General features: G+C 41.3%; 1 protein-coding gene across 1 annotated transcript in view; it reads left to right on the top strand.

Annotated features, from left to right (window-relative positions):
- The window catches only part of LOC124285510 (hydrocephalus-inducing protein homolog), an 89,044-nt gene that overhangs the window by 60,917 nt on the left and 1,264 nt on the right, over positions 1-26,863 (top strand). Inside the window, 35 exon segments of the mRNA XM_046721754.1 lie at positions 33-132; positions 414-665; positions 2,112-2,279; positions 4,569-4,658; positions 5,608-5,703; positions 6,369-6,507; positions 6,901-7,071; positions 7,242-7,349; positions 7,517-7,669; positions 8,545-8,772; positions 9,497-9,593; positions 10,707-10,973; positions 12,405-12,521; positions 12,524-12,678; positions 12,941-13,014; positions 13,644-13,859; positions 14,592-14,858; positions 15,668-15,892; positions 16,345-16,483; positions 16,677-16,842; positions 17,429-17,535; positions 17,537-17,577; positions 17,971-18,178; positions 18,343-18,564; positions 19,376-19,545; positions 20,508-20,706; positions 20,924-21,193; positions 21,597-21,766; positions 22,200-22,335; positions 22,783-23,082; positions 23,404-23,476; positions 23,479-23,581; positions 24,226-24,376; positions 25,109-25,339; positions 26,405-26,629. Coding sequence (XP_046577710.1) covers positions 33-132; positions 414-665; positions 2,112-2,279; positions 4,569-4,658; positions 5,608-5,703; positions 6,369-6,507; positions 6,901-7,071; positions 7,242-7,349; positions 7,517-7,669; positions 8,545-8,772; positions 9,497-9,593; positions 10,707-10,973; positions 12,405-12,521; positions 12,524-12,678; positions 12,941-13,014; positions 13,644-13,859; positions 14,592-14,858; positions 15,668-15,892; positions 16,345-16,483; positions 16,677-16,842; positions 17,429-17,535; positions 17,537-17,577; positions 17,971-18,178; positions 18,343-18,564; positions 19,376-19,545; positions 20,508-20,706; positions 20,924-21,193; positions 21,597-21,766; positions 22,200-22,335; positions 22,783-23,082; positions 23,404-23,476; positions 23,479-23,581; positions 24,226-24,376; positions 25,109-25,339; positions 26,405-26,629 — 5,834 coding nt within the window.

The raw sequence follows: 26,863 nt of genomic DNA, 5'->3' as shown, positions 1-26,863 counted from the left end.
TTTAAACTTTTTGCTATTCTACTATATTCCAGGGACAGATGGAGGACTGGACTTTGGTACAATCCGAGTCTCTGAAGAAACCAAACAGACTTGCAACCTGAAGAACAAGGGCAAATACGAGATAGCTTTCAAGTGAGTAGATTTTAGTCGTGAAGATACTTCCTGGTATCATTCTAATCAAGATCTTCATATTATCAGAAGTGTAAATATTAGTTTAAAAATTGTTTATAAGGTTTAGATAAATGTTATAATGTACCGTAATTCCAATCATAAATTATTAATGTTTCTCTTTGTCAATCAGTTCTGTATATTGTTAACTTCCTTTCTTTATGGTTGAGCTCTATTGTATGTACAAGGTATGTTTTCAGCAATGTAAGGGTTATTAGCTAAGTTTTTACACAATATATTTTCAGCTTCGTGTTTGAGAATGTGGACAAGTCGAACCCCGACGTGACAAGCCTGTTCTCTGTGATCCCCCAGAAGGGCACCCTCAATTCACTTGACCGCCCCACACAGGTTCAGGTGATCTTCAAGTCCTCCAAGGAGGTGACAGTCAAAGACCAGCCAATACTCAAGTGTCAGGTCATCGAGCCGTCACTAGGGGAAGGAGGAGAGATCATCGCCAGCATCCCTGTCAAAGTCTCGGTCAAATCTGTCTTCAGCAAGTGAGTGTGGAAAATGAACAATGAATGGAATATGTTTGATGTCAGCAATGATTTAGTTGTATCAAGCCAATTTAGATTGATGTACGAAAAAAAAACTGTCACTGGTCATAATGATTTTCTATTTTCTATTTTTGTCATTCTTTGTTGTTGTGACTGCCTCCGTGGTGTAGTGGTTAGAGCGTCCGCCCGGAGAGCGGAAGGTTGCCGGTTCGATTCCCAACCACGTCATACCAAAAGACGTTAAAATATGGTACTTGTTGGTCCCTGTCTGGCACTCGGCATTAATGGGTACAACAAGGACTGGTCGGCTCGAAGTCAGTATAATGTGTCTGAGTAGGGTATTCATGCTTTACTGCGGCATGCTATCTTAGTGGGCTAGCACTATAAAGCCAGCTTCAGTCTGGGCTAGTACAAGCAGCCGCACATACACACACGCATGCACATTGCCATATGAGCGAAATATTCTCAAGCCGGACGTTAAACCCAATTTCACCTCACCTCACCTTTGTTGTTGTTTTTAACGCCGCTCCTAGCAATGTTCCATCTTTTTGAGAGCAGCTTGTAAATAACGAATAATACTCAGGTAATCAAATCTGGACCACACAATGCTGTGATTAAACGTTGATATAGAATTTGCATACAATTATATGCATCAGCCAAGACAGCAGGCCTGAAAACCCCATGCTATTATTTTGATCTTACAACAATAATTTGGTGTGGAAGGGTTTTGGAAGATCAGTTTTGGAAGATCAGTCACACTGTTGCTACTTTTGTGAAACCTATGAGTCTGTGTAAGTGCTTGTACCAGGGTCTGTGTAATCAAGGCCTGTGATGTGACCCCTTCATCTGTCACTCCTTGTTTAACTACAGGGATTTTGTAGCATTTCAGGCATCCCATTTGCTCTGTTGGCACCAGATGTGTGAAGCTCCCCACACCCTTAGAACATAAACTGCCCATTCCTGCTGAAGTCATGTCTCACTGACACACAAATCTCTGTCTGGGAAGGGAGTTGTCTACCATAACACACTTAACTGCAACTAAGTTGTGTAATATGCCAATTCCTGCTGGAGTTATTTCCCATTGACAGACAAATCTCTGTCTGGGAAGGGAGTTGTCTCTCCCTAAGAAACTTAGCTACAGTGAGTGAGGATGGTTTTTGTGCTGTGTTTAGCAATATTCCAGCAATATCACGGCGGGGGATACAAGAAATGGGCTTCACACATTGTACCCATGTGGGGAATCGAACCCAGGTCTTCAGTGTGACGAGCGGCCACTTTAACCACTGGGCTACCCCACCGCCCCAACTTAACTACAACTGAAACATAGCAGTTTTATTCCCCACAAACAAACTAACAGAAAAAAAACATTTAAGTGTAATAACAAGACAAATAATTATTTGAAACGTAAAGATGCCTACTAAATGTCCGACCTATCTCCCCTCCCAGATACAACATCCTGCCAATGAACGACATCAACTTTGGCTCCCTGCTGGTTCAGAGCAAGAAGACCCGTCAGTTCACCATCGAGAACAAGGGGGAGTTTGACTTCAAGTACACCATCACCAAGATGGTGAAGGAAGCGCCACACCAGGCTGGCAATGCCAAGAACAGACCGTGAGTATTCTTGTGAAATCTGACCAGAGTTGGGGTGTGCAGAACCATCTGCAGTTGATCTTACACTGCATCACACAGTCAAACACCCACAGAATGAGTCTTACATTTCTATGTTTTATAAAGTGATTGAATTGGGGACTATGTTTAGATTGGAGTCCAGTTTGTGTCTTGTTCTACACAATTTGTTTAATCCAATGCAGAAAAATGAGCCTTTGTGTCTTGTGAGTAATTCAGGTAATCGGTGACAGCTAGATAGCTCAATTTGTTTTGGATACCAAAAGAGTCTCAAGTGAATTGTGAGCAAAGTGTTTTTCAAAAGAACAGTAAAAATTGTATTCATTTGAGCACAAATTATTTGGGCAAGTTTGAAGGAAATGAAAAAATGAGAGTAATGAAAAATTATGTTTTGCAACACTTATGCAACGTAGTGAGTAAGTAGTGAGTAAGTGAGTTAACACCAGTTTGGACAGTATATGATTTATGTCAAGGCATGTCAGCTTTTGTAAGGAACCTGGAAGCGATGCAAGTCCCAAACATTTACTACTTTGGTGAAAACCATGAATACAAGTATGGGGCCGACACAGCAAGGAACTAATTGTCATAACCTGGTTCGGAACCTACAATGAAAGGTTCCTGGTGTGCCGAAAGTACAACACAACACAGATTCCTGTGGAGTAATACATAATTGTAAGCATATTTATCCCCTAACAAAGGCTGTGGATATGTTGAGGTGTATAACCAGTGGTATGTTTGTTCAATGACAGCAGCTGGGTTGAGCCTGTTAGGAAAGTGAGACTGTGTCTCCGTCTGTCTAGGTGAGATGCTGGGCATGTTGTAGGCAGTGCTGCTGTTATGATGTCACTGTGAAGCCACTACAAGTCCAGTATCGCTGTCTGTGTAGCCTGGTCATCACAAGACCTGAGAATTGTCAAACAGATGCAGTTTGCATGTTGTCTTTAGTCCAAATCACACACGTTTATATGCACCTAATCATTTCTTTTAACAGTTGTGTGTTTCACTACTTACATCCTGGTACTGATGCTAGTGTTCATATCATCCAGTGTGACCTGTTCAGCCTCCTCATCTATAAACAATCTGCCCCATAGCTTATCCTGCTGTGTAATAAGCATCATACACATCTATATGTTCATTCATATCATAATGCTGTTTGCATCATTTAAACTCAAGTTTGTTTTCACCATGTTTCTCCATCACCCCTAACTGCATACAAACAGTTTGCTGTGTAATCGCTATTTGTAACCAATGAATCAAACCACACGTTTGTTTGAGAAGGACCCGTGAAGATGCGGGTTTGAATTGGTCTTGAGCAACCCATGCTCATCCCTAGGTGACTAACGGGATCGAGTGGTCAGGCTCGCTGGCTTGGTTGACACATGTCATTGTATCCCAATTGTGGAGATCATTGCTCATGATGTTGATCACTGGTTTGTCTGATCCAGACTGGATTATTTACAGACCGCTGCCATATAGCTGGAATATTGCTGAGTGGGGCATTAAACAACAAACCAACCAAAACCCTTGACAAGGAAAGCAGCGAGTGCTCACATGTCATCACGCATACAGCAGTATATCTCATGAAGAAATATAGTATTTGACATACATGAGTTATACATTGCTTCATTTCTAAGTTTGATTAATGTGTACAAGCATCACAGTTACACTGCCAAGGGGTTGTATGTGTCCACATGTGATGGAGGAACATAGTGTATACAAACTCATGAAGTAACGTGTGTAACAGAATTAAAGGAAGTAATAACATTGATCATTATCAACGTACAAGGTTTAGGATAAGTATACAGTTGCAAACATCATTTTCAAGATTTGTCTGACTGCCTGACTGAGTTTGGTTTTACGCCGCTTTTAGCAATATTCCAGCAATATCACGGCGGGGGACACCAGAAATGGGCTTCACTCATTGTACCCATGTGGGGATTCGAACCTGGGTCTTTGGCATGACGAGCCAACGCTTTAACCACTAGACTACCCCACCGTCCTTCAAGATTTGTAATGTGTATCGGAAACAAAAGACATATATAGGACTATTCTGAGTGAGTGAGTTAATAATTAACGTCACATCAGCAATATTTCAGCCATATCGTGATGGAATTAGAACTATTCTGAATATAGGGATCATGTAAGCATTTATCCTGATATACTCAAGCTTGTGTTATACTCTGCACAACAACTAACCTGCACAAGCTTCTGTCACTGTTGCCTGTGATGGAATGTTCACTAGTTTTGCCAGCATGTACACTTTCTATACTTCAGGCCAGTAAAGGGAGATAAGCGAACCAAGTCTCGAGATGGGTCCAGCTCGGGACGCTCCGTGGCCAAACCGCGGAGAGCTGAGTCGATCAGGTAACTGGGGCTGACAAGATGGCAGCTGTGCCCTGTGTGGATGTGTTGTGGTGACATAACATCTTAATTTACCCAGGAGAGATGATGGATATTTCTAGTTGAAACATCTTTGACCAAAATCTTTACCTTTTAGAATAAGTCTTTAAAACAGTAAAAATCTACCCAGAAGAGATAGCTTTGATTTTAATTTTAACTATTTTTGACAGATGTTGACCCTTTTTAATTCAATTTATTAATCAGTAATAAAGTTTGACTGTAATGAATTTTTGAAATTCTTAATTATGAAAGTCATAATAAACAATGATATGGACTTAGGAGCTCTGATTAAACACTGCATGGTACATACTTTGTACACATAACTCTCTTCACCTCATTGGGCATGCCATATAACCCAATAGTCAGTCTTCCAGACAGTGACTCCAACACAATTCTAAAACAATTTATAAAGTATAGATGGCTTCAGCTCAAGGAATGTCCTGAAGATATGACTTAAAGCATTGCTCTGGGCTCCATTTGGATCTGTATGTGAAATATGCATTATGTTAGAAAGCACACGTAAAATCTCCAAATTTGCATCCATTTGGATTTGATTTTTTCATTTTGTAGATATATTTCATTAAAGATAATTTTATTTTTAATTTAATGTTTCATAACATGGTAGCAAAAATGTATCTTCTCTCTAAGTGATTTTAAAGTAAAATTGTGCTTTATGGCAAGTGATATTATATTATATAGCTATTAAACCTGATGTATTGTTAACCTTCTATTAAATAACTATTGAGTATTCTGGTATAGCTTTTGACTGCTATACACATTTGCATGAATGTTATATAATCTCTGACTAAAAACATGTTGGCTATTACCCTGCACCTTATCCTAACCATCACTTCTTACACATTCTCTCCTCTCTCTCTCCCCCCTGTGTCACCCCTCTCTCATGTGACTGCAGTGATCATAATAGCACGGCTCAGCTTCATGGCTCGCCCACCCAGAGATACTGGCCATACCCGCCCCAAGCCGGCAACCGCAGATTGATTAACTTCAGGTTCTTTGACTCTTGGGAAAAAACTGTTCAGCTTTGTCATTGTTCTTGTCAGTGGACCTTGTGTCGTTGTGTTGTGTGTTGGGTGGTCAAGGCCACATTGTTTGTGGTGACACTGAAATTCTTTAAAATGTTTTGTGTTGTGCATTATTAATTTTACAATTTCAGGTTTGTTTGAATCCCTTTAAATTTCCTAATCTGTAAACTGTTGGGTTTTTTTTCAGCTAGTTACATATTTCATTATTCCATTTATGAACACCAATTGTAAATATTTTGTTGTTGTTTAGATTTGATATATTATGTCTGTTTCCTAGCAGATAGAATTAAGCTTGTTTTGACATTTTGAGAATTTTACTATTTCCAGATATCTTAAGGGGTTCTGTTTCCCATATTCCCATGACACTTAAATATTCATCATTCTTTGAAGGAGGAAATACACAAAAAATAAATATTCATCCTCATTTAAAAGTTTAAGATTTTTAGGGAAGTGTTCTTATATTGGCAGACATGTATTTAGGAGTTTTCATGGATCAATATCATAAGCTTCATTACAGGGACTGACAGTGTGTATCAGTGTCCAGTATGTATCCATGTCCAGTGTGTATCCATGTCCAGTGTGGACCTATGTACTTTATGATACTGATGCATGTGTGTCTGTATGTTACCAGGCAAGATGCTGGCACTGGCCAGTCTCGTCTACAGCTCGGCATGTTCACCATCTTCCCTGCGTTTGGTATCATTCTTCCTAATGGTCATCAGAGTGTCACCGTGGACTGTGTTGCTGAGAACCAGGGCCGGTCAGATGAGGTCAGTTACTGCCATAACTAGGCACCTATGCTCCATATATAAAGGGTTGTTCAGTTGAAGCAACAAAATTCCTTGTGCAGAGTTATGCCCCTTAGGCATGCCGGAAATCTATGTCTATCAGTTTGAATCTCAGATTATGTTTCTTGCTTTGTCAGTGCATTAGACACGCTTTGGGGCTTGACCAAAGTTTTACCATGACAGCTGACACAGGATCAGCTCTAACATCACCTGATTGGTTGGAAAATGTCCCTCAGTAAAGTTGACTGTGTACATTATTTACCACTGGTTTATTACAAGGGCGGAATGCCATTGTGTTAACACTGGTGCAATTTGCTCAATATGTCATATCTATACTCTCACTCACTTAACACCTAATGTATGTCATGTCATCAGGACATCAGTATCGACATCACTGAGCGCGACCCAACAGACCACCAGGGTGGAATCCCATACAAACTGTTGGCAGAGGCTTGTATTCCAGCCATCAATGTTGATGATGTTGGCTCCGTCTTTGAGGAGCACCGCATCTGTAGGAACCTCAGTGTGTGGCAACACTTGAACCAGGTGAGTTGGGCAGCCATATCATGTGTCATAGCTGGAATAATTTCATCAACATTCACTCTCTTGGTTTAAGTGTAATAACTGAGTTACATTAAATGTTTTGTATTCATTTCTTTAAGAATAACATTGTTGATAATTTAAACTTCTGTGAACTTTCACACTGATGTTTTCAGGTGGAGAGTGGTGGCGTCTATGGAGAAGAGGAGAAGAAGTTTGTGTTCAACAATGTCATTGTTGGCCGCCGTGCTAAGGCCAGGTTCAAGATCTCCAACACCAACAAGGTAGTCACCGTATATGTCTTCATCGTTGACACTTAATTACCAGTAAGTGTTTGAAATATGACAGTGCCTCTGCAATTATGAGACTTAACAGCATTTAGTTTGGGCAAACGAAAACCCATAATATGAGGAGGTTATTTTATGTCAGAGATCATGTCATGATGTTGTAGGTTCCCTGTGACGTCGTGTTCACTCTCAAGCCGATTCTCACCAAGGGAGCTCCTAAGGTCCAAGACATCTTTGAGGTGGAGCCAAGCCGGACCCAGATACCCAATCACAGCCACTCTTACATTACCATCACATTCACGCCACCATCAATGCAGGTGTGTAGTATAATAGCGTGATTGTTTGCATGTTTACAATCCACTATTGAACTACCTATTTAGAATTTTGAGTCATCGCCTTTGAAGAATCACTAAAAACAAAGAACATAAATAAATAGTCAGATGTTATTGGTATAATACCATATGACCCGAAGTTCAAAGTTCAGTTCAGGTTTGTTTGGGGTCATAATAATAATGGCATTTGCATTGCGCTCTCCCCACACCATGAAGGTATGCTCAAAGCGCATCTCACATTATTACCCTGGATAACCCAAGCTGCCTGTTTGGCACTAAAGGGGTTATAGTCACAACACTTCTCCCACCGGGTACCCATTTTCTGCTGGGTGAACAGAGGCAATTTTGAACAAACTCTCTTGCCTATGTTGAGACCACATACATCACATTAGCTTCATTAACAAGGGGTCCTATATCTTACAATCTTTACTACTATCTGAGGTGACACAGGTCACTGTTGCTGTTGCCTCCATTTTGCATACCAGAGTACTATGATCATGGGTTGAAATATCAGATTCAGTCTGATAATAATCAGCATCATACCAGTGCTTTTAGGTATATCAACAGTAAGGAAGGGGGCACAGGGAACAGTTGTCTAAGACACTGCAATTATGTATACTTGAAAACTATGATTGCAGGTTCGAATCCCAGTTCGCCATGATTATGTTTTGAGCTTTGTCAGCACCATAACAGCAGTCCTAAGTTTTGTCAGAGAGTGAAACATCTGAGACTTGCCTGACTTTGGGTTTTTCTCCCACCTATCTGGTATGGTGCGATGTAACTCAAACACTGTTCAAATCAACATTAAACCAAACCCAATCAGGACCAACTGTTCATGTAACCAAGTTGTGTTGTTTCAGTCCTACAGTGCCATATTTGAAGCCTCCATTGAAGGCTCAAACCAGAACAAAGGCAGATCACTGGTGTTTGAGGTGTCTGGCGAGGGCAACCTTCCAAGAATCAGTATTTCTAAACCATCCATCAGGAACAAAAGAGGCCAGCCCTTGTTGTTATTTAAGAGGATACTACTGGGGAGAACAGAGGCCCTTCCATTCGTACTGCGTAATGATGGCACTCTACCCAGCAAGGTTAGTGTCAGCTATTGGTTTCATGTACCACTGTAACATTTCAAAATTTCTTTTTAACAGTAGTATCAAATCTTTTATGCACGTTATATACACTATTTTCCAGTTAGAAATGGCTCTAATTATGTACTTGGTATCAATAGGAAATACTGAAGTTATAAGGCATGAAATTAAAGAAAGATACTTTATTATTTCTGACACAACATAATGAAAGTGGAGGGATCAGGGACAGATAACTCTTGTTGGTATCCAAGGATGGGTTGGCCCAGGAGTTCTGTGATATGGGCTCAAAATCTCAGAAGGAAATTGCAACTTGTTTTGTCAGGATTAAGTATATTGTTATGAATATTCAAATTCATATAGACCCGTGAAGGTCCGGGTTAAATTTTGATCTTCAGTAATGACCCATATGCTTGCCGTAAGAGGCAACTAACGGGATCAGGTGGTCAGGCTCGCTAACTTGGCTGACACATGTCATCGGTTCCCAGTTGTTCAGATCGATGCTCATGCTGTTGATCACTGGATTGTCTGGTCCAGACTCGATTATTTACAGACTGCCGCCATATAGCTGGAATATTGCTGAGTGTGGCGTAAAAATAAACTCACTCACTCACTCACTCACACAAATTCATATAGAATTTAGAAACATAGAGTTAATAAAGTTAGTATACAGAATTTTATACTTACAATTTTATATTTAAGTGTGTTTACCAACCTTACTCTTCAGGTTGACATTGATCTCATGGATCCGGAGGAACTGTTCACCCTCAAACCTACTGGTTCAACTCGGGCCTTAATGGGAGATTTCAGCAGTGGAGATGATGGTAAGAGCCACATGGTCATGTATTTGCAGAAATATCTTCCTCAGTTGTTCAACTTGCTTTCATTCAGTACCATCAAATAATATATTCCAGTAGATCCAGAAAACTGGATTCCAGAGACACAGGTTCAAAATGTTGGTTCCCAGTACATTGGTTCTATTCATTGGGGGAAAAATTTGGTTCTCAGGGAAATAGTTTTGGAGTAATGGTGCTGGTAGTGGTGTAATCTAATAAACAGCCGTGTACAATCAATATGGGGAGAAAATGTGTGTGCAGGTGATTGCTGTATCCAGTCAATTTTATGAGACAATTACACACGGTTGTCTTAATCTCTGCACATATAACAATACCAAGTGTACAGTTAATACAACTAAAATTGCAAATCATCTTGTCTGGTGATGTTTTTTTCACAAATTTCACATTCTCACTGACCAAGATTGCAAACAGCAACACAAGCACACAAACAATGCTTCTGACTCCACAGATTCTACTACTGTTGATAATCTGAGAACAATAACAGTACACATCAGTTCAGAGACTGTGGGACATACATGTTCTAACTGCTTGCAATAATGGACTGTGTTATATTATGTTGTAAACGTTCCCTCTGGATTATGGTTGCCAGTTTCCTGTGGAATCACAGAGACATACAGAAATGAAAGAGAATACAATTCTCTTTTGAAAAACTAAGTCATAGCTATCCCTAGTGGTATGCCTAAATAGTACGCAGTTATCTCCCTTAGCCGTGATGTCACAGCATGCTTCTGACTCCACAGATTCTACTACTGTTGATAATCTGAGAACAAAACAGTACACATCAGTTCAGAGACTGTGGGAAATACTAACTGCTTGCAATAATGGACTGTGTTATTTTCAGTATTGCAGTATTTCACTGTTAAGGTCATGTGTTAAGGGGTATTTATATTTAAGATCAAAATATGGTGCTGACTTTATGCAAATGCAATGGTGCCTGAAAACCATGTCTACAGCCCAAGTCTTATGCACTGTCTGGTTCAGAATGAGTTCCAGTTAGGGAATAGACACTGTCTTTGATTTGGGATGATGAAGGCGTGATGAGGTCCTGGTTTCATGGCATGTGTTGTTCCCATCTTACAGCTGCCAGGAAGCGACCACACACTGCCTCTGTTGTGGTAGGTATAGGAGAGGAGGCAACATTCAAGGCCATCTTCAAACCCAAGGCAGCATATCGGTCCCAGGCACAGATCCGACTCTCCGTGATAGACAACCAGTATGAGGACTCTGTCATTCTGCTGGTCGGGGAGGGTTACGAGGATGACATCACTCTTGATAATATACACAGCGTCAACGCTGCTATTGACCCAGAGCATGAAGAGGGCAACATGGCCGAAGATGATGTTGCAGGTAGGATCAGTTGATATTTGAAAGTTACCATGAGTCATTATCTTGCTTCACACATAAATGTCGGTTTCTGATTGGCTGGGCGCTCTTCTATTATTTTCAATGTACCCCGCTTGCAAGCGAGTAACTTTTTCTATGTACCCCGCTGGGAATGCCAAATTCATTTGGTACTTCGTTGTAGTAATTCCTCACCTCAAATAACATTGAATCACGTATGATGTATGGAAATTACCGATGTTTTGCAAATGCAAATCGATGGAAGGGAGATAACTCCAAATTTGTTTTTCTTGTCGTCTTGTCATCTGGTACTCCATACTATGATCCGATACCTGTGCTTCAAACAGTCCAAAATTACCATTGATGTGTTGGGTAAGATAAATACGTTGTTCACTGGTCCCTCGGGGCCCATGGGTTGATGTACCCTCGATGTTTGTAAACAAACATTGAGGGTACATCAGCCAATGTCCCCCTTGAGACAAGTGAACAACTTATAATGTAGTAGACTATTGCCATGTATTTTCTGCTTGATATTGATATCATGACTACTTCCTGGGTTTGTATACACAATGATATCATCACTACTTCCTGGGTTTGTATACACAATGATATCATGACTACTTCCTGGGTTTGTATACACAATGATATCATCACTACTTCCTGGGTTTGTATACACAATGATATCATCACTACTTTCTGGGTTTGTATACACAATGATATCACTACTTCCTGGGTTTGTATACACAATGATATCATCACTACTTCCTGGGTTTGTATACACAATGATATCATGACTACTTCCTGGGTTTGTATACACGATGATATCATGACTACTTCCTGGGTTTGTATACACAATGATATCATGACTACTTCCTGGGTTTGTATACACAATGATATCATGACTACTTCCTGGGTTTGTATACACAATGATATCATCACTACTTTCTGGGTTTGTATACACTATACTTTCCTCCATCCCCTGAATGCATACTAGAGACTGTTATGCCCTTATTCCCTGTGTCCTACTCCCACAAATAATATACCAGTCACAAGCTGAGCATAACAAGCCAATTGTCTCAAGAAGCATTCCTGGTGTAGAGCTCATATGACTTGCATCAGTTACCAAAGGCCTCATTTCATTAGCTGACTGAAAAGAGAACCACTATATTTCTACACTACATACCACCCATTCAGGTGTCCCTAACCATGATTAGATGGAATATTGCTAAAAGCAGCGTAAAATCATTCCCACCCACTAACATAGTGGCCATATGTATTTTGGGTGAAGGAGGAATGGTATGTAATCAAAACCAGTGGGAGATTGAGGACTGTCTTCTGCTTTTATGCATAATATCAGAGAGAGCAGATATCCTTTACCTGTACCTAGATAATTAAAGGAAATTATTACCTTTATGATTTGGGGTCTTTTGTTTTCAGCTGCCAAGCCGAACCTTATTAAGTTTGGTGAATGCTTCATCAATGAACCACGAACTCTGACGTTCTCGATGACGAACCACTCCAAGACAGACTGTGTCCGCTTCCAGTGGCCGGATCAAGTCCCCTCACGTTCTCCCCCAAGACTGGTCACATTCATGCTGGCTGCTCCAAAGACATTGCCGTCACTTTCAAGGCAGAGACACCCAAAACACTCACAGAACAGCAGGTCATGTGTAAAGTCTCCAAGATCACCTTTGAGAAACCTATGGAGCAGGTGAGAATGTTTACTTAAATGACACATTTTCTAGTTTGAGAGGAATTTTTGTCAGATATCACCAGAAATGAGTGAGTGAGTGAGTTTAGTTTTACGCCGCACTCAGCAATATTCCAGCTATATTGCGTCGGCCTGTAAATAATCGAGTCTGGACCAGACAATCCAGTGATCAACAGCATGAGCATCGATCATAACCAGACCGATTATAGAGATCATTTACTGTGTGTTTGTATCACGAGTTAATGATTACTCTATGTTACAGATACCTGACTGGGATGACAGGATTCGGACTGTGAAGTGGGTGGAGAACCCCACCACCCCAAACCCTGCTGACAGGTGAGTGAACAAGAACAAGAACATAATTCACTCACTCACCCCCTGGAATCAGCTTGTTCATTTATATCTGACAACACATGTCCTTCTTCACCCTACCCATCCTCAGCCTATAAGTATTGGCATCACATTGACAAAAGCGTTTGACCACATTTCTAAGTAGAGTTATCTTGGAAGGTGACATCTTTTTCCTGTCCTTCAGAGATAGAATGACATAATATATTTTATTGCCATGCTCCAGTGATTTGTGTATGCATCGTTCTTCTATCACCTATAAATACATATAGTCCAAAATGTGTAGTAAATGTATGTCTGTTGCATAGATCAAGCAGGGAAATAATGTTGTGAAATTCCTGAAGTGATTTGTAGTCTTCTTATTCAGTTTGAGTGTGATATTGATGCAGTGCATGAAGCAGATTCCCACAGGGTTGTATTGTATGTTTGCAGCAGAATCATTGTCGTTTGTGGGATGTAATCTCAGACAGTTGAAACTTGTTCGTGACTTGTTTTGTTGGTAAACTTTGCAAATAAACTGCCATGCAGACATAGATGATGGAGAAACGTTGTGTATGGAGACTACAGAAGGATGTATGTAGTACGATCTCTACCTCTGATATCTGATTCCCATGCAGCACTGCAAAGTCCCAGCCCCCAACACCCCACCAGCCCCGCCCTGCCAAGAAGAAGATCGTGGAGACCGAGCCGGAACCAGCATACACCGAGGTGGCTGATACTGCGCAATCTGTGGAGCTGTTGGTGTCTGGTGTGTCGGACCACTGCAAGTACAAGTGCAAGGCCGAGTCTGTCCACTTCAAGGACACCCTCATGTTCCAGACAAGAGTGTATGAGTGAGTACTTATAAGTATTTGGACACCATGGACAGTTAATTATTCAGCTAGCCTGTAACCTAATCTGGGCTAGTAAAGTGAGTAGCTGAAGTAGATTTGGGGACACAACAACCAGTCCTTCCAGATTTTCTTGAGTCTCAGCCCCAGTGAAATATCTAGATTAGAATTGGTCCTCACCTACTCATACACACATACATACTAACATTTGTATAGTGCCGATATCCAGCTCAGCTGCTCAAAGGCGCTTTGTTTTTCCCTCGATCTGGTCTTCATGGATCACTAGCCTGGCGCTTTAGACAGTTCGCCCACCACACCCACTCATATGTGTCATATGAAGCTACTCTGGGATCAGATCATGTCAGTTGTAGCATATGTGTGTGTCTGTGTCATGCCTCCATGACTGATCCACTTGAGATTGGTCTTCAGCAACTCATACTTGTCATCAAGGCCAACTAAAGGATCAGATCTAGCATATGTGTCTTGATGGGAATTCTGGATAGGTCCCTGCAATCTGTGCTTGTCATTGACTTGTTGCACTGAGTGGTGAAACTCATAACACAGTTGGCTGTTTGTCATTGTACTCCAACAATGTGGATTGTTTGTCATGATATCAATCACTAGTTTGTGATCTGGTCCAGACTTGATTATTGGAATATTACTGACTTAAACATTAGCGTTACACAACAAGCAAGTAAACAGACTATGACCGTCATATATTTCTGTGTCCACCAGCATCACACTGAGCAACAAGGGTCAAGTCCAGATGGACTACAGCTGGCAGGTCGTCATGGACAGCTTCACACCATCTCTACAGCGGGCAGTCACCTTCATGTCCGAGGGAGAAAGACCAGAGTCCAGAGTGGATGTCATCGACTTATCATATGTTCCTTTCTCCATTGAGCCCCAGTTTGGAACAGTCCAGCCTGGGAAGAAGGCGATCTGCACCATCAAGTTCTCTCCCCTGGATGTTAGCGACTACGAGGGCAGATTGGTCTGCAGGTAATATACTTGTTACATCACTGTAGTGTTACTGTGGATCTGTGGGGATTCCAGGACAAATGTATCCCGTGCTTGTCTTCAACACCAACTAATGGCAGTAAGGTGGTTATGATGTGTGAACCCTTTGGGTTTAGAATTGCTCCCAGCAACCCCTGCTGGAGGTGACTCAATGTATCACGTGGTCAGCCTTGGTGATGTGATTGATTGTATATCATCCTACCCTGATGGTGTTGATTGTTGCCAAGAATCTCAATCACAAAATCTCAGACAAGATACCTTGCCGAAAGCATCTTCTTTGAGTGGCATTGTTTAGAAGTTGGAGAGTATTTTACAGACAAACTTTATGGATAAACATCTTCTTTATTTGGATGATGCGACGTTTCGATACAGATTCTTGTATCGTTGTCAAGCAAGTCGTCTACCTTACTCATACTTGCTTGACAATGATACAAGAATCTGTATCGAAATGTCGCATTGTCCCAATAAACAAGATGTTTATCCATAAAGTTTGTCTGTATATTACAGAAAGCAGTCATAGATCTGGATTATTACTGAGTGTGGCTTTAAACAACAAACAAACTACATAATGCATGATCTGCCTGGGTTGTTCAAGTCATCTACAAGGCTTTGATGCCTTCTAATTACAGGCACATGTGGAATATTTCTGTCTGCACATTTGCAACATCACCTCACTTCTGTGAGAACTGTTGGAACTACATATAAATATGAGTGTAACTGCAGAATTGTAAATACAAATGACAACTACTCTCTCTGTATGGTTGATGAAACATGTCACACATTCCACGCAGCATCCCTAACTTGGAGAAGTCAGAGCAGGGCCCAGTGGTGGGCATCAAGGGCCGCAGCATCATGCCGTACTGCCACTTCGAGCTGGCCGACTCCGACTACATCACAGGGGCCAAGCGGAACCCGGAGCTGCGAGGACCGGGAGGAGCACCCCCAGGATCTACCCTGGACCCCAACACCAGGGTCATGGAGTTCAGCTGTGTGGGGATCGGAGTCAGGAGTGTTAGGTAGGTGTGCAGGTAACAGCTGAGTAGGCCACATGCTTTCAGCATGGGTAAACAGCATGTCAAGTGTTTGATCTTGAGAAATGAAACTTGACATTCAGAGTAGTTGGGAGAAGTAGTGTAGGATACCAGGTGACGTAATCAGGAAGATTGGTCCTTCACTACCTCCAGTTCAAATTCAATTAATAATGTTTCCTTTGTGTCTTTTTACATAAATACTTCCTTATTTTAAAATATAAATATGATCATACTGTCAAATGTATTGACCAGGGTCGCTTTCATATGCTGGTTGACATCATCAGTTGAACCTGGAACACCTAGAACAAAACATTTGTGTTCTACCCTGTGCAAGGCCTGCCTTCTTACCTCCTCATTTGAAGAACCTAAACCTTGCATTATGGGGTATGTGATGCCAGTATGTGTGGTTTTAACTGACAGCTGTTTAACCATTGCAGAGAGTTTGGGATTGTCAACCCAACAAGTCACACATATCACTTTGAGTGGGTGTGCGAGGACGAACAAGACCCCAAGATGCCATCGTGTTTCCGATGTTTGGCCCAGAAAGGAGACATTAGGAGTGGTCGCAAGTTCAAGGTATGTTTTGGACCTGATGTTCAGTTATAGACAAATAGCAAAAGATACATATGCTCATTCATATTGAGCTGTATATTAGACATGAAGCTATTGAAGAAAATATAGTCTGAATGAGGAAATTTTCTGAAAAAAGCAATATGATGCCTTTAATGTCAATAACATGCCTTTTAGTTGAATGTGTTCCGTGTTACAGGCTGGGTTTGAGTTTGTGTCTAGTCAGACAGACATTGTTGAGTCGTTCTGGAGGTTTGTGATCCCTGATCAGAACATCTCCGTACCCTTCCTCCTGGTGGGCAACACTCAGGAGCCGGACATCGCGATGGACAGATCCCACCTCAGCTTCAAGTCACTGCTCATTGGTCAGTTGATCCACCTAGAACCTGTTTGACGTCCCAGTTTTGATTTTATTTTGAGTCAGATGACATAATGCTAAATTTGGCTACTAATCAAATACCATGATTTGATTCATCTTTGAAATAAGAGAGTTCTTCACTTGCCATGACTTCGGGATATGTGTCATAGTAGAATGAAGTCATGATAACCTGGATAATCAAAGAATTGAGTGTATTTTTACACCACTTTTAACAATATTCCAGCAATATCATTGCGGGGGGACACGAGTAATGGGCTTCACACATTGTACACATGTGGGGAATTGAACGCGGGTCTTTGGCATGACAAACAAATGCTTTAACCACTAGGCTACCCCACCACCCTGGATAATCAAAGAAGGCTCTACACTGGATATAGTCCTATATATGTTCCACCTTAAGTTAGATGGGATAGATAGGATAGACCATTGATTATTACACTTGTTGTGTTTGTTGATGTACATCAACCATTGATGAAGATTCATGGCAGGTTTGCACCAGTTTTCACAAATAGGCAATCTTCTTTTAACTGATATTGATGTATATTCTGATGAAGCTGACATCTTTGTCACAGGACGGGAAGCAGAGGAGCAGGTGTTCCTCATCAATGGCGAGGACACGCCCTTCAGCTTCTCATTTGTGGAGGACTCATGTCACTCAGAGGGATACTCCGCCCACATCCCGGGTCGAGCCAATGAGTGGTGTCATTCCAGCAAAGTCAAAGTAAGATATCGGTCCACTCTGATTTAACAATTATTAATGCCATGCTTGTCAGAGCATCTTGTCAGACTCAGCACATGTCAAGGGAGAAAATAGTGGTGTCTTCTTTTCACACTGATAGTTTCATCATAAAACCTTATAGTATAGTATCAGTCTTTGATAGTGTAGGTGATGTAGATAGTGTAGGATGTAGATAGTGTAGGTGACATTGGTTACACTGTAGTCTAACGTCATACCTTGCTTGTCTCAGACTACAAATGATTCAATGTATTTCCAATGATCCCGTTGAGTTTTACCTGTCCATCATGTATGCCTGATGCAGCTTCTGACTAAAGTGTGTTGCTATGGTACTGTGTCACATCCTCCCTGTCTCTACCATGAGGTTTTGTCCTGCAGGGTGCCAGTGAGTCTGTTCTTCTCCCCCAACTCGGACAAGGAGGTCAACTTCAACCTGGTGTGTAACATCAGGAAGAAGGTGCAGCCTGTCACCCTCAACGTGAAGGCGGAGGGCTACTCCATGAGCTGCACCCTGCTGTGTGAGGACTCCGCTGGCAACAGGGTTGAACTGTCGGAGAAGGGGCTCAATGAGATCAACTTTGGAGAGGTAGGAACTAATAGATTCTTGTTGATTGAATATTAATTACCGCTTATTTAATTGAATCTTGCACCTGAGTTTACGATAGTCATGCTGAAGAAATGCCTTAACAGGACATGGGTTGAACTGAACAAGGTTTAGAATGACCCCCTTCACTCTCATCTCATCCCCAGATTGAGATCAACGAGCAAGCCATCAGAAACTTGTTCATCCTCAACTCAGGCAAGTTCAACTTTGACTATAAGTGGGAGCTGAACGAGAGATCCACCAAGAGGGATGTTGTTACAATCACACCGATCAGCGGGGGCGTCCTGCATGGAGAGAAACAGAAGTGTATGCTCAGCTTCTGTCCCCCCAGCCGAATGTCTTTAAGAGGCTGTGAACTGGCTCTGAAGGTAAGATGTCCTGATACAATTTGCTATAATGATCTAGTGACAGTTCTGATTAACTACCCAAGGACACAGACCCTTTGGTTGCAAGACATATCTGTCAGTGCCTGTATACAACTTTATCTGTTTGGGACACTATGTGCTACAGAACATAGCAATATGTAATAGAAGACCTAGCTTCCATCAGGCTATAAATGTGTTTGTCATTTGTTCAATGTGCGGCCAAGCTCAATGCAGATCTCATAACTGTTCCATTTCAACATGATAAAGTACCATCATTAGTCTCCTGTCTTAGGGCATTTCCATGAAAAGCCTACCTATGTTTATAGATCTAGTGAACAGTTGGCACAATCTTTCCTCTATTGGTCCAAGTTCTAGTCTACATCTTGAAGTACCTGCAGCCCAAGCATCAGTGTGTTGAAAATAACATATAATCAGGATATGATTTTGCTACATGTGATGCAAAGTATGGATGCCCATTGGATTAGAGCATTTAGCTGTGCTGTTATTAGTGACAAGAATAGGAATATGGAGGCACTTTAAAGTGTATCATCATTTGGTTTGCCTGACACAAAATTGAGTACTTGCAGGTAATCAAGATGTAGCTGATATGTTTCCCGACTGGCATAAAACAACATTCATCTCATTACTGTACTTGATATTCATTTAGTCCATGCACATAAATTAATTATTGTTACAGTAGCAGTTAAAAGGCACATTAGTTAAAAGGATTGATGTGACTGATGTTCCTTGTATAGAACTGTTTAAAATGGTATTAAATTCAAACTCATTCACCAGCCCTGTACACATATTCCAGATCTCTCACGGTCCTACCTACCACATGAGTATTCTTGGTCTGGGCGTCACCCCCGGCCTTCACTTCTCCTTCCACTCCTTCAACCTCGGCAACTGTTTCATCCACCGTGCTGGGATGCCCGACCACACAACTACACTCAAGCTCACCAACAAGGACAACAAGGAGATCAGGTAAAGACCACTCTCTCAGACAATCAACTCATGTAATATATGTAACATAGATTCTGTGGCAGCCATGTCGCTTCACACCACACTGTTTCCTGTCTCAGTGATCATTTGAACATCTCCAGGCCACAGTTGCCATTAGCTCACTCAAACATGTCCATCCTCAGTTATTCAGGGTGTCATATCTCCATTTTATTTATTATGACAAAAACTGTACCTATTCTCCACCTTTGCTGTGTTTTGGAAGTGACATCACCACACCCTTCTCTACTATCTGTAACTATGTAGAAAATGTATCTCTTCGGCATTGTGCCATGCAAATAAGGTTCAAAACAAAGAGGTGGATGGGTCCAGGATTTATATCATAGTATAATGGAGATATGATGCATGGAGAATGGCTTCATCGTGAAGGCCATCATTAAGCTATATAAATTTAAAACTGATTGAATTAATAGAAACAGGTACCTGTATTTATAATATTCTTTCAGATAAAGTGACTTGAGTTTAGCACGGAAAAGTGTTTCCGTTACACCAGAGTGTGTCAGCTTAATGTAAGAGAAAAGCCAGATCTAATAGTGAACCCAATGAGCAAAGATGTGATGCTGACATGCCTAGTAACAAACTTGGGGCAAAATGGAGTTAGAACCCATGGTCTAAGGTTTCTGGTGTGCCCAAGGGCCACAAGTCTGTACATCAAGAGGCGGTGGGGTAGCCTAGTGGTTAAAGCATTCGCTTGTCATGCTGAAGACCCGGGTTCGATTCCCCACATGGGTACAATGTGTGAAGCCCATTTCTGGTGTCCCCTGCCATGATATTGCTGGAATATGGTTAAAAGCGGCATAAAACTGAACTCAATCACTCACTCACTGTACATCAAATTGTGACACCTTCAAACAAAGACCTGTCATTAGGTGTGCTGAATGATGTTAAATATGGTGTACTAGAATTGTGTCATCCTTTCCTTCCAGCATCGACTGTCTCTATGAACCAACCAATCATCTGCATCACAACTTTGAGGCTGGAGTCATTGCTCCAGGACAGTCAGTTGATGTGACCTTCACCTTCTATCCAAGGGAGGCAATGAGATACCATGAGGTGGTCACATTTGAAATCAATGGTCTCTCCAAGCAAAGTGTGGAATTTGTTGGACAGGGAACAGAAATGAAGGCAAGTTGATGAAAGTGTATCTTGAACAATTAAAACTTTGAAAAGGGTGTTTTAGGGTTGTACTTTTGTCATCCAGATGTATTTCCTAAATGCTGATTAGAATGCATAAATACATGTATATGAAAGATTTCCAGAAAATATAGAACTACTTGGTACAGTTAAACATATACGAATCAGTTTCTTCTTTTTCTAAACCCTTTCTGTTTAAAATTCACAGATCGAGGTAGCAGATCCAAAACACAAGATCGTCAACCTCGGTCCAAAATATGTTGGTGATGTTGTGAAGAAGTACATCCCCATTGTCAACAACAGCCCTGCTGCCATCACCTTCAACCTTGCCCTGACCCCCACAGCCCCTGCCCTGCAGCAGCCAGAAGTCCTCAGTATCTCCCCCACCCAGCCCATCAGACTCAGTCCCAGAGGGGGCACCTGCAAGGTGGAGATTGTCTTCAAACCCAAGTCTAGGATACCACAGTTCACAGAGGAGGTAGGTTCACCTAGCTCTTGTCTTTGTATCGTTTGAGGATTCTGGGTTAGAATTTGTTCCCAGCAGATGTTCTGTATAGAAATTATTCCCAGTATAGAAAATGTCCAATCACTTCATATCTCAATGTTTACAGATAAATGGTCAAAACTAGTTGAATTGTTTTAGATGCCATTTGCTGTACAGAGTTACGTCCCTTGGGTGTGCCAGAATCCTATCACCTAGGAGTCAGATATATGATATTGTTTCCCCTCAGCATCAAGCTGATACACCAACATATGATTGACATACTATTCAACATGGTGTTAAGGCACACTGACCTGCTCAGTTGATAAATCATAATGTATAAAACAATGAAGATTAATAATCACTGTTACATTTTTGTCCTCCCTTGTGTCCCTTGTAGGTGATGCTGGAGTGTGCTGGGCTGTACCAACCCCTGTTTGTGGTCAAGGGGTCATGTCTGGGCATGGAGATCGCCCTGGACACAGAGGGTATTCCGTTCGGCACCGTTGTCCAGCGTAGTCAGAGCACCCGCAAACTGGTCATGTGCAACACTGGAGACATGAACGCCAAGTGAGCAAATATTCATTTAGTGTCAACAGGTCCAAACATCAACACAGATGTATGTCACTAGCAAACCATGCTATTGATATTGCTTCATCAGTTTGCATCCCATTATGATTCCTGGGAAGGAAAGGTCCCCACGATCTCATGTTTGTCAAAAGAGCTGACTTATGAGGAAGGGCAGTAACAGTGTGTGATGTGGCTGCACCTGTGTTCATCATTGCTCATGCTATTGACCATCAGTCTACCTGACCCAGTTTTTACCACAATAAAGCTGGAATATTGTCTATAAAACAAGATTCAAGTACTCATCACTTCACAGAGCTGCTCTTTATTTCAGTTTGTTTCTCATATTCTTTTATGTGTTTTCACATCTATTAGAGATTGGAATTATGGCCAATAAGTTTTGATGAAAGTTTAAATCTAGCTTGCCTTATTACAGATTCCGGTGGGATACAAAGCGTTTCAAGCCTGACTTCTCCATCAGCCCTGCAGAGGGCTACATCACGTCAGGTATGGAGGTGACTTTTGATGTCACTTTCCACCCCCAGGAGGTCAATCAGGACATCAGATATGACGTGAGTGTATCGGTTTAGTTGAGGATTTGTCACAAGAATCAGGATAACAGTAATGTGACATTAACAAAACTGGTTGTTATGAAAACAAAATCCTCGAAAGGTTCATGGAATCTTCTTTTTTGCAACAAGGGGTAGGCATGGGCATGTCATCTCTGAATTCAGCATGCAGATGTGATTGGATCATCATGGCTGAGATGTATGATTGCTCCCCACTACAACATGGATGGATGCTCGCAATATCAATCACTGGAATGTCTAGTCCAGGTTTCAGTGTTTAGATGCCACCATCATAAGCTGGAATATTGCTGAGTGTGACATTAAACAACAAAAATACGAACACTGTGCAGAGTTATACTCTACTTCATTTTAACCAATTAATTTCAGATTCAAAATCTTTCCGTGTTGATACAGTACTATATCATCAGCATATGTCATTTTATTCTCTAGAAACTACGTTGTTTCCTGGATGGAGGTCCCCACAAACCAGTGACCTTGACCCTGACTGGCATGTGTACTGGAGTGGGTCCCAGCAAGGAGATCCTGCACTTTGCCACCCATGTGAGACAGAAAGATACTCGTAGCATTGCCATTGCCAACCGAACCAATCAAAACTGGCTGCTCAAGCCAGTCGTTGACGGAGAGTTCTGGACAGGACCTGTCACCATAGCTGTAGAACCTCAACAGACCAAGTCCTACGAGCTGACCTACAAACCCTTGACCATGACCACTGAAAACAAGAGGCACACAGTAAGTCTGAAACTGAAAATTTGTTGGTTCTCTTTTGAAACTATGGAAGACAAAGTATTTTATCTTATCTCCTTAAGCCTCAAAGTAATAGCCATGTTTGAAATAAAACAAGATGAATTTCTTGACTGAAATGAAAGCTGCAGATAAGTCAGGCTATGTTAGAAGATGTTATTTGCATTCATATCTATTTCCCTCTTTACATTGTCCATTTTTTTAGACAAGATGAAAGTTGATATGATGGTATCAGAATGTTATTAGCCAACTGACTTTGAGTTAGCAGTGTTTCATCACTGAAGGTAATGTGAGTGTTGTGTGTGGCAGGGTACAATCTTCTTCCCACTACCGGACGGGACAGGACTCATGTATAATCTGACCGGAACAGCAGAGCCTCCGAAAGCAATGAGCCTCCGAAACCCAGCGGCATCCAGCGAGATGTTCCGTGTAAGACGTCCTACGTGGAGATCATGCCTGTACATAACTGGCTCAAGAGGCCACAGAGGTAACTGAGAAATACAGATCTGTAACCATAATAGTCCTCCTTTTTGTAGAAGTAATGTAAAACAGACCTAATGTTGTCAGTTGAACCACGTAGAACTGTAAAGAGGGGATTAACACAACCGGCAGGAAAATGTCTACTGTGTTCTTCTACAATTCTTTACTTCATGTTAGTTCATGTAAACTCTGTTACTTTAAACTCAAGTCAATGTTATGACTGTCCAATGGGACACTTCTCATTAAATGATAGTTTCCTTCAGAATGAGTTGGGGGTTCTGTCATTGTGCTTGTGTTTGTAACATAGCTTTGCCCTAAGCATTCCAACATCCAGGAAAATATTACCTTTGACTTTCCAAAATAATGTACAGCCACCAGGTGGATAGATCCACTTTACCTGCAGTTTTTATTCCTGTAAAGGTGATTGCAATTTTGCCTAATGATATTCACATCCACATGTACACCTAACGTGTGTTGATAAAGGACTGAAGGTTTTGACACTCTATCAGCATACAACATAGCAAATTTCCCCATAACTTGTGTCCAAGAATAGGCAGTGCTTATTGTATGCCAGTGAACACAATACACAATATGGTCTACAAGACCACCAAAGCCACTTACAGACTGACTAATGTTTGGAATCTTGTACAGATTCCGGGTGAAGACGGAGGCCATCAAGCCTGACAGGTTGGACCCTGGCACCACCGTGAAGGGCATGGAGTACATGGACGTCCCAGCCAACAGCAAGAAAGACTACAAGCTTGCCTTCTACGCCTTCAGGGAGGGAACCACTACACTCAAGGTACAACACCTTCACAGATGACCTACTTCTGTGTCTCTCTCACCTGTGTCTCACCTTTGTCTCACCTGTACAGTGTATTTCTCTTATATTATTTGGAGTAATATATTTTAACTCAGCTGGGCTGATTTTGCAAGTGAACTTATGTTATTTGGTGCTTCATCTTTTTCTGTATGCAAACCTCAATATAGAATTGATATGCAGTGACACTGTCGAGAATTTAGTTGTTTTTCCTTAGATTTTAGATATATTCAACAAATGCAAGGTCAGACTGTTAAGTTTGATATCAGGAGGATGGGTCCATGTGATAGTGTGACCTGTTCACAATGTTGGATAATGTTTCACTTCACCATACCATCTAGCTAGTCAGTTTAGAGGAGAATGAAGGGTTCTTTTTTAAAGTTTATTTGCAGAAAATATAGGGCATGAAACAAGGAAATCATATAAAACTGGAATATATTTTCAAAATGTGTTCTGGCAGTATTTATTGTACAGCACTTGGATGGTCTTCTACACTTGGTGACATAATTGCCCCTGATACAATGAGGAACAAATGTGAAACTATTTAGTCCTCACAAAATATAATCCTTTTTAAAACAAATGTGAAACTATTTAGTCCACACAAAATATAATCCTTTTTAAAACCGTACTCACTCAAGATACCCAAAATGGTGGTAAATAATACATGCAATTACATTAATTACAATTTTTTAAACATTGCTGCCTGTATTCCAGGTGACATTTGTGAACGAGCAGACCAATGAATACCAGTATTACGAGGTGACATTCCGTGCCACCAAACCAGGCGTTCTCTCCTCCATTGACCTGTCCACCCCAGTGAGACAGAGTGTCCACCACACGGTCAAGATAGACAACCCCCTCACCTACCCCGTCACCTTCTCCGTCACCTGCAACATCCCCGAGGTCCTCATGCCCACACAGCTGCAGATACCGGCTCAGTCAGAGGTGAGTGTTTCAGTTAGAGGTCTCATGACAGTGATTCTTGTTAGTCATGTGTAGATGTAATACTTTTGTATGCTCTGAACTTCAGGAATACATACCATACTTCCAATGCTCTATTGCCCTGGACCTAAATTTTCGAAGCTCTCTTAGAACTAAGATAGTCGTAAGTTAATGTTAATGTATGGCACTTACGACCATCTTAACAGTAGGAGAGCTTTGAAAATCTAGGTCAGGGGTAGTCCTTGATTAGAGTAGACCCTTAGCAGTCTATGCCTGTCAGGCAACTCAATGGTTTAGGTCAGTCACGGTGACTCAGCAGATTGTGTCCCACCCTGTGGAGGAGAATATTGGGGAGATATAGCTTATAATGTCAATCACCAGTTTGTCTGGTCCATAAGATTATTACATGCTGCAGTCATATTGCTGGAATACTACCAAGTGCAGCATTAAAACAACTTCACACACCGCCACCATATAGCTGGAATATTGCTGAGTACCATGTTAAGCGGCCTTCACATGGCAAACTAAAGTTTGACAACACATGTTGTCAAACTCAAATTTGACAGTGTGAACATACCAACAACTCGCCACCAACACCAATTTCACAGTTGTCAAACTGTTGTCGAGAAATAGGATCGGTCTCTATTCTCACCAACTTTTCCATCAAACTTTCGGTGTTGTCAAACTCGAGTTTGACGAGTGAAGAGTTGTCAAACTCATGTTGTTCAGAAACAACCAATTGCAGTCAACGAAATTGTCACATGACCGCACCAACAGAGACATGGCGCTCAAAATGACACGAAAGTTTGACAACATGTGTTTGACGGGTGAAAACGCGAGTTTGACAGCTTTTAACATTTTAACAACATGTGTTGTCGAACTTTAGTTTGCTGTGTGAAGGCCGCTTTGAACAACAAACAAACAATATAGCACACATGGGTCAAAGAATGAGTGGTGACTGTATAAATTATGGATGACAAAAAAACGCTCAGTTTTTTTATGCAGAAATTAAATCTTAATACTGCATCAGTAAACAAAGTGCAGTCTTTGAATTGTTGATTATTCCAGGGGCGCTTCAACTTTGAGTATCAGCCATTGAAAGCAGGAGACGTTCAAGGTCGCCTGGAGTTCAACTGCAGTGACCTTGGCCTGTACATGTATGACCTCAACCTCAAGTCTACACAAGGTGGTCCAGAGAAAGCACTGTACTTCCGCACTTGTCTTGGACAAACACAGATTCAGATGGCCAAATTCTTCAACTTTGCCAAACAGAAGACAGACTACGTCTGCAAGGTGACTACACATTCAGAATAATTAGGTTCAGCCTTGATGTAGTATATATGCTATTGCTATTTAATTGTGACATTAAGGCTAGGTCCTAAAGGAATAAGTGATTTTTAAAAAAATTGCCAGAAGCCTCAGTGTTTTAAATGTGCCTTCGGTGTAGTAAGCTAAATTGATAATAGACCTTATTAGTGTTAATATATACTGATGCAGAGTCATGTTCAGTAGATCATGAAGATAAAA

This window comes from Haliotis rubra, unplaced genomic scaffold (genome assembly GCF_003918875.1).
Source record: "Haliotis rubra isolate DU_JTF1 unplaced genomic scaffold, ASM391887v1 Scf11, whole genome shotgun sequence".
NCBI lineage: Eukaryota > Metazoa > Mollusca > Gastropoda > Lepetellida > Haliotidae > Haliotis > Haliotis rubra.
The sequence above is the reverse complement of the archived record's forward strand: the minus strand, read 5'-3'. Positions and strand labels throughout refer to the sequence as shown.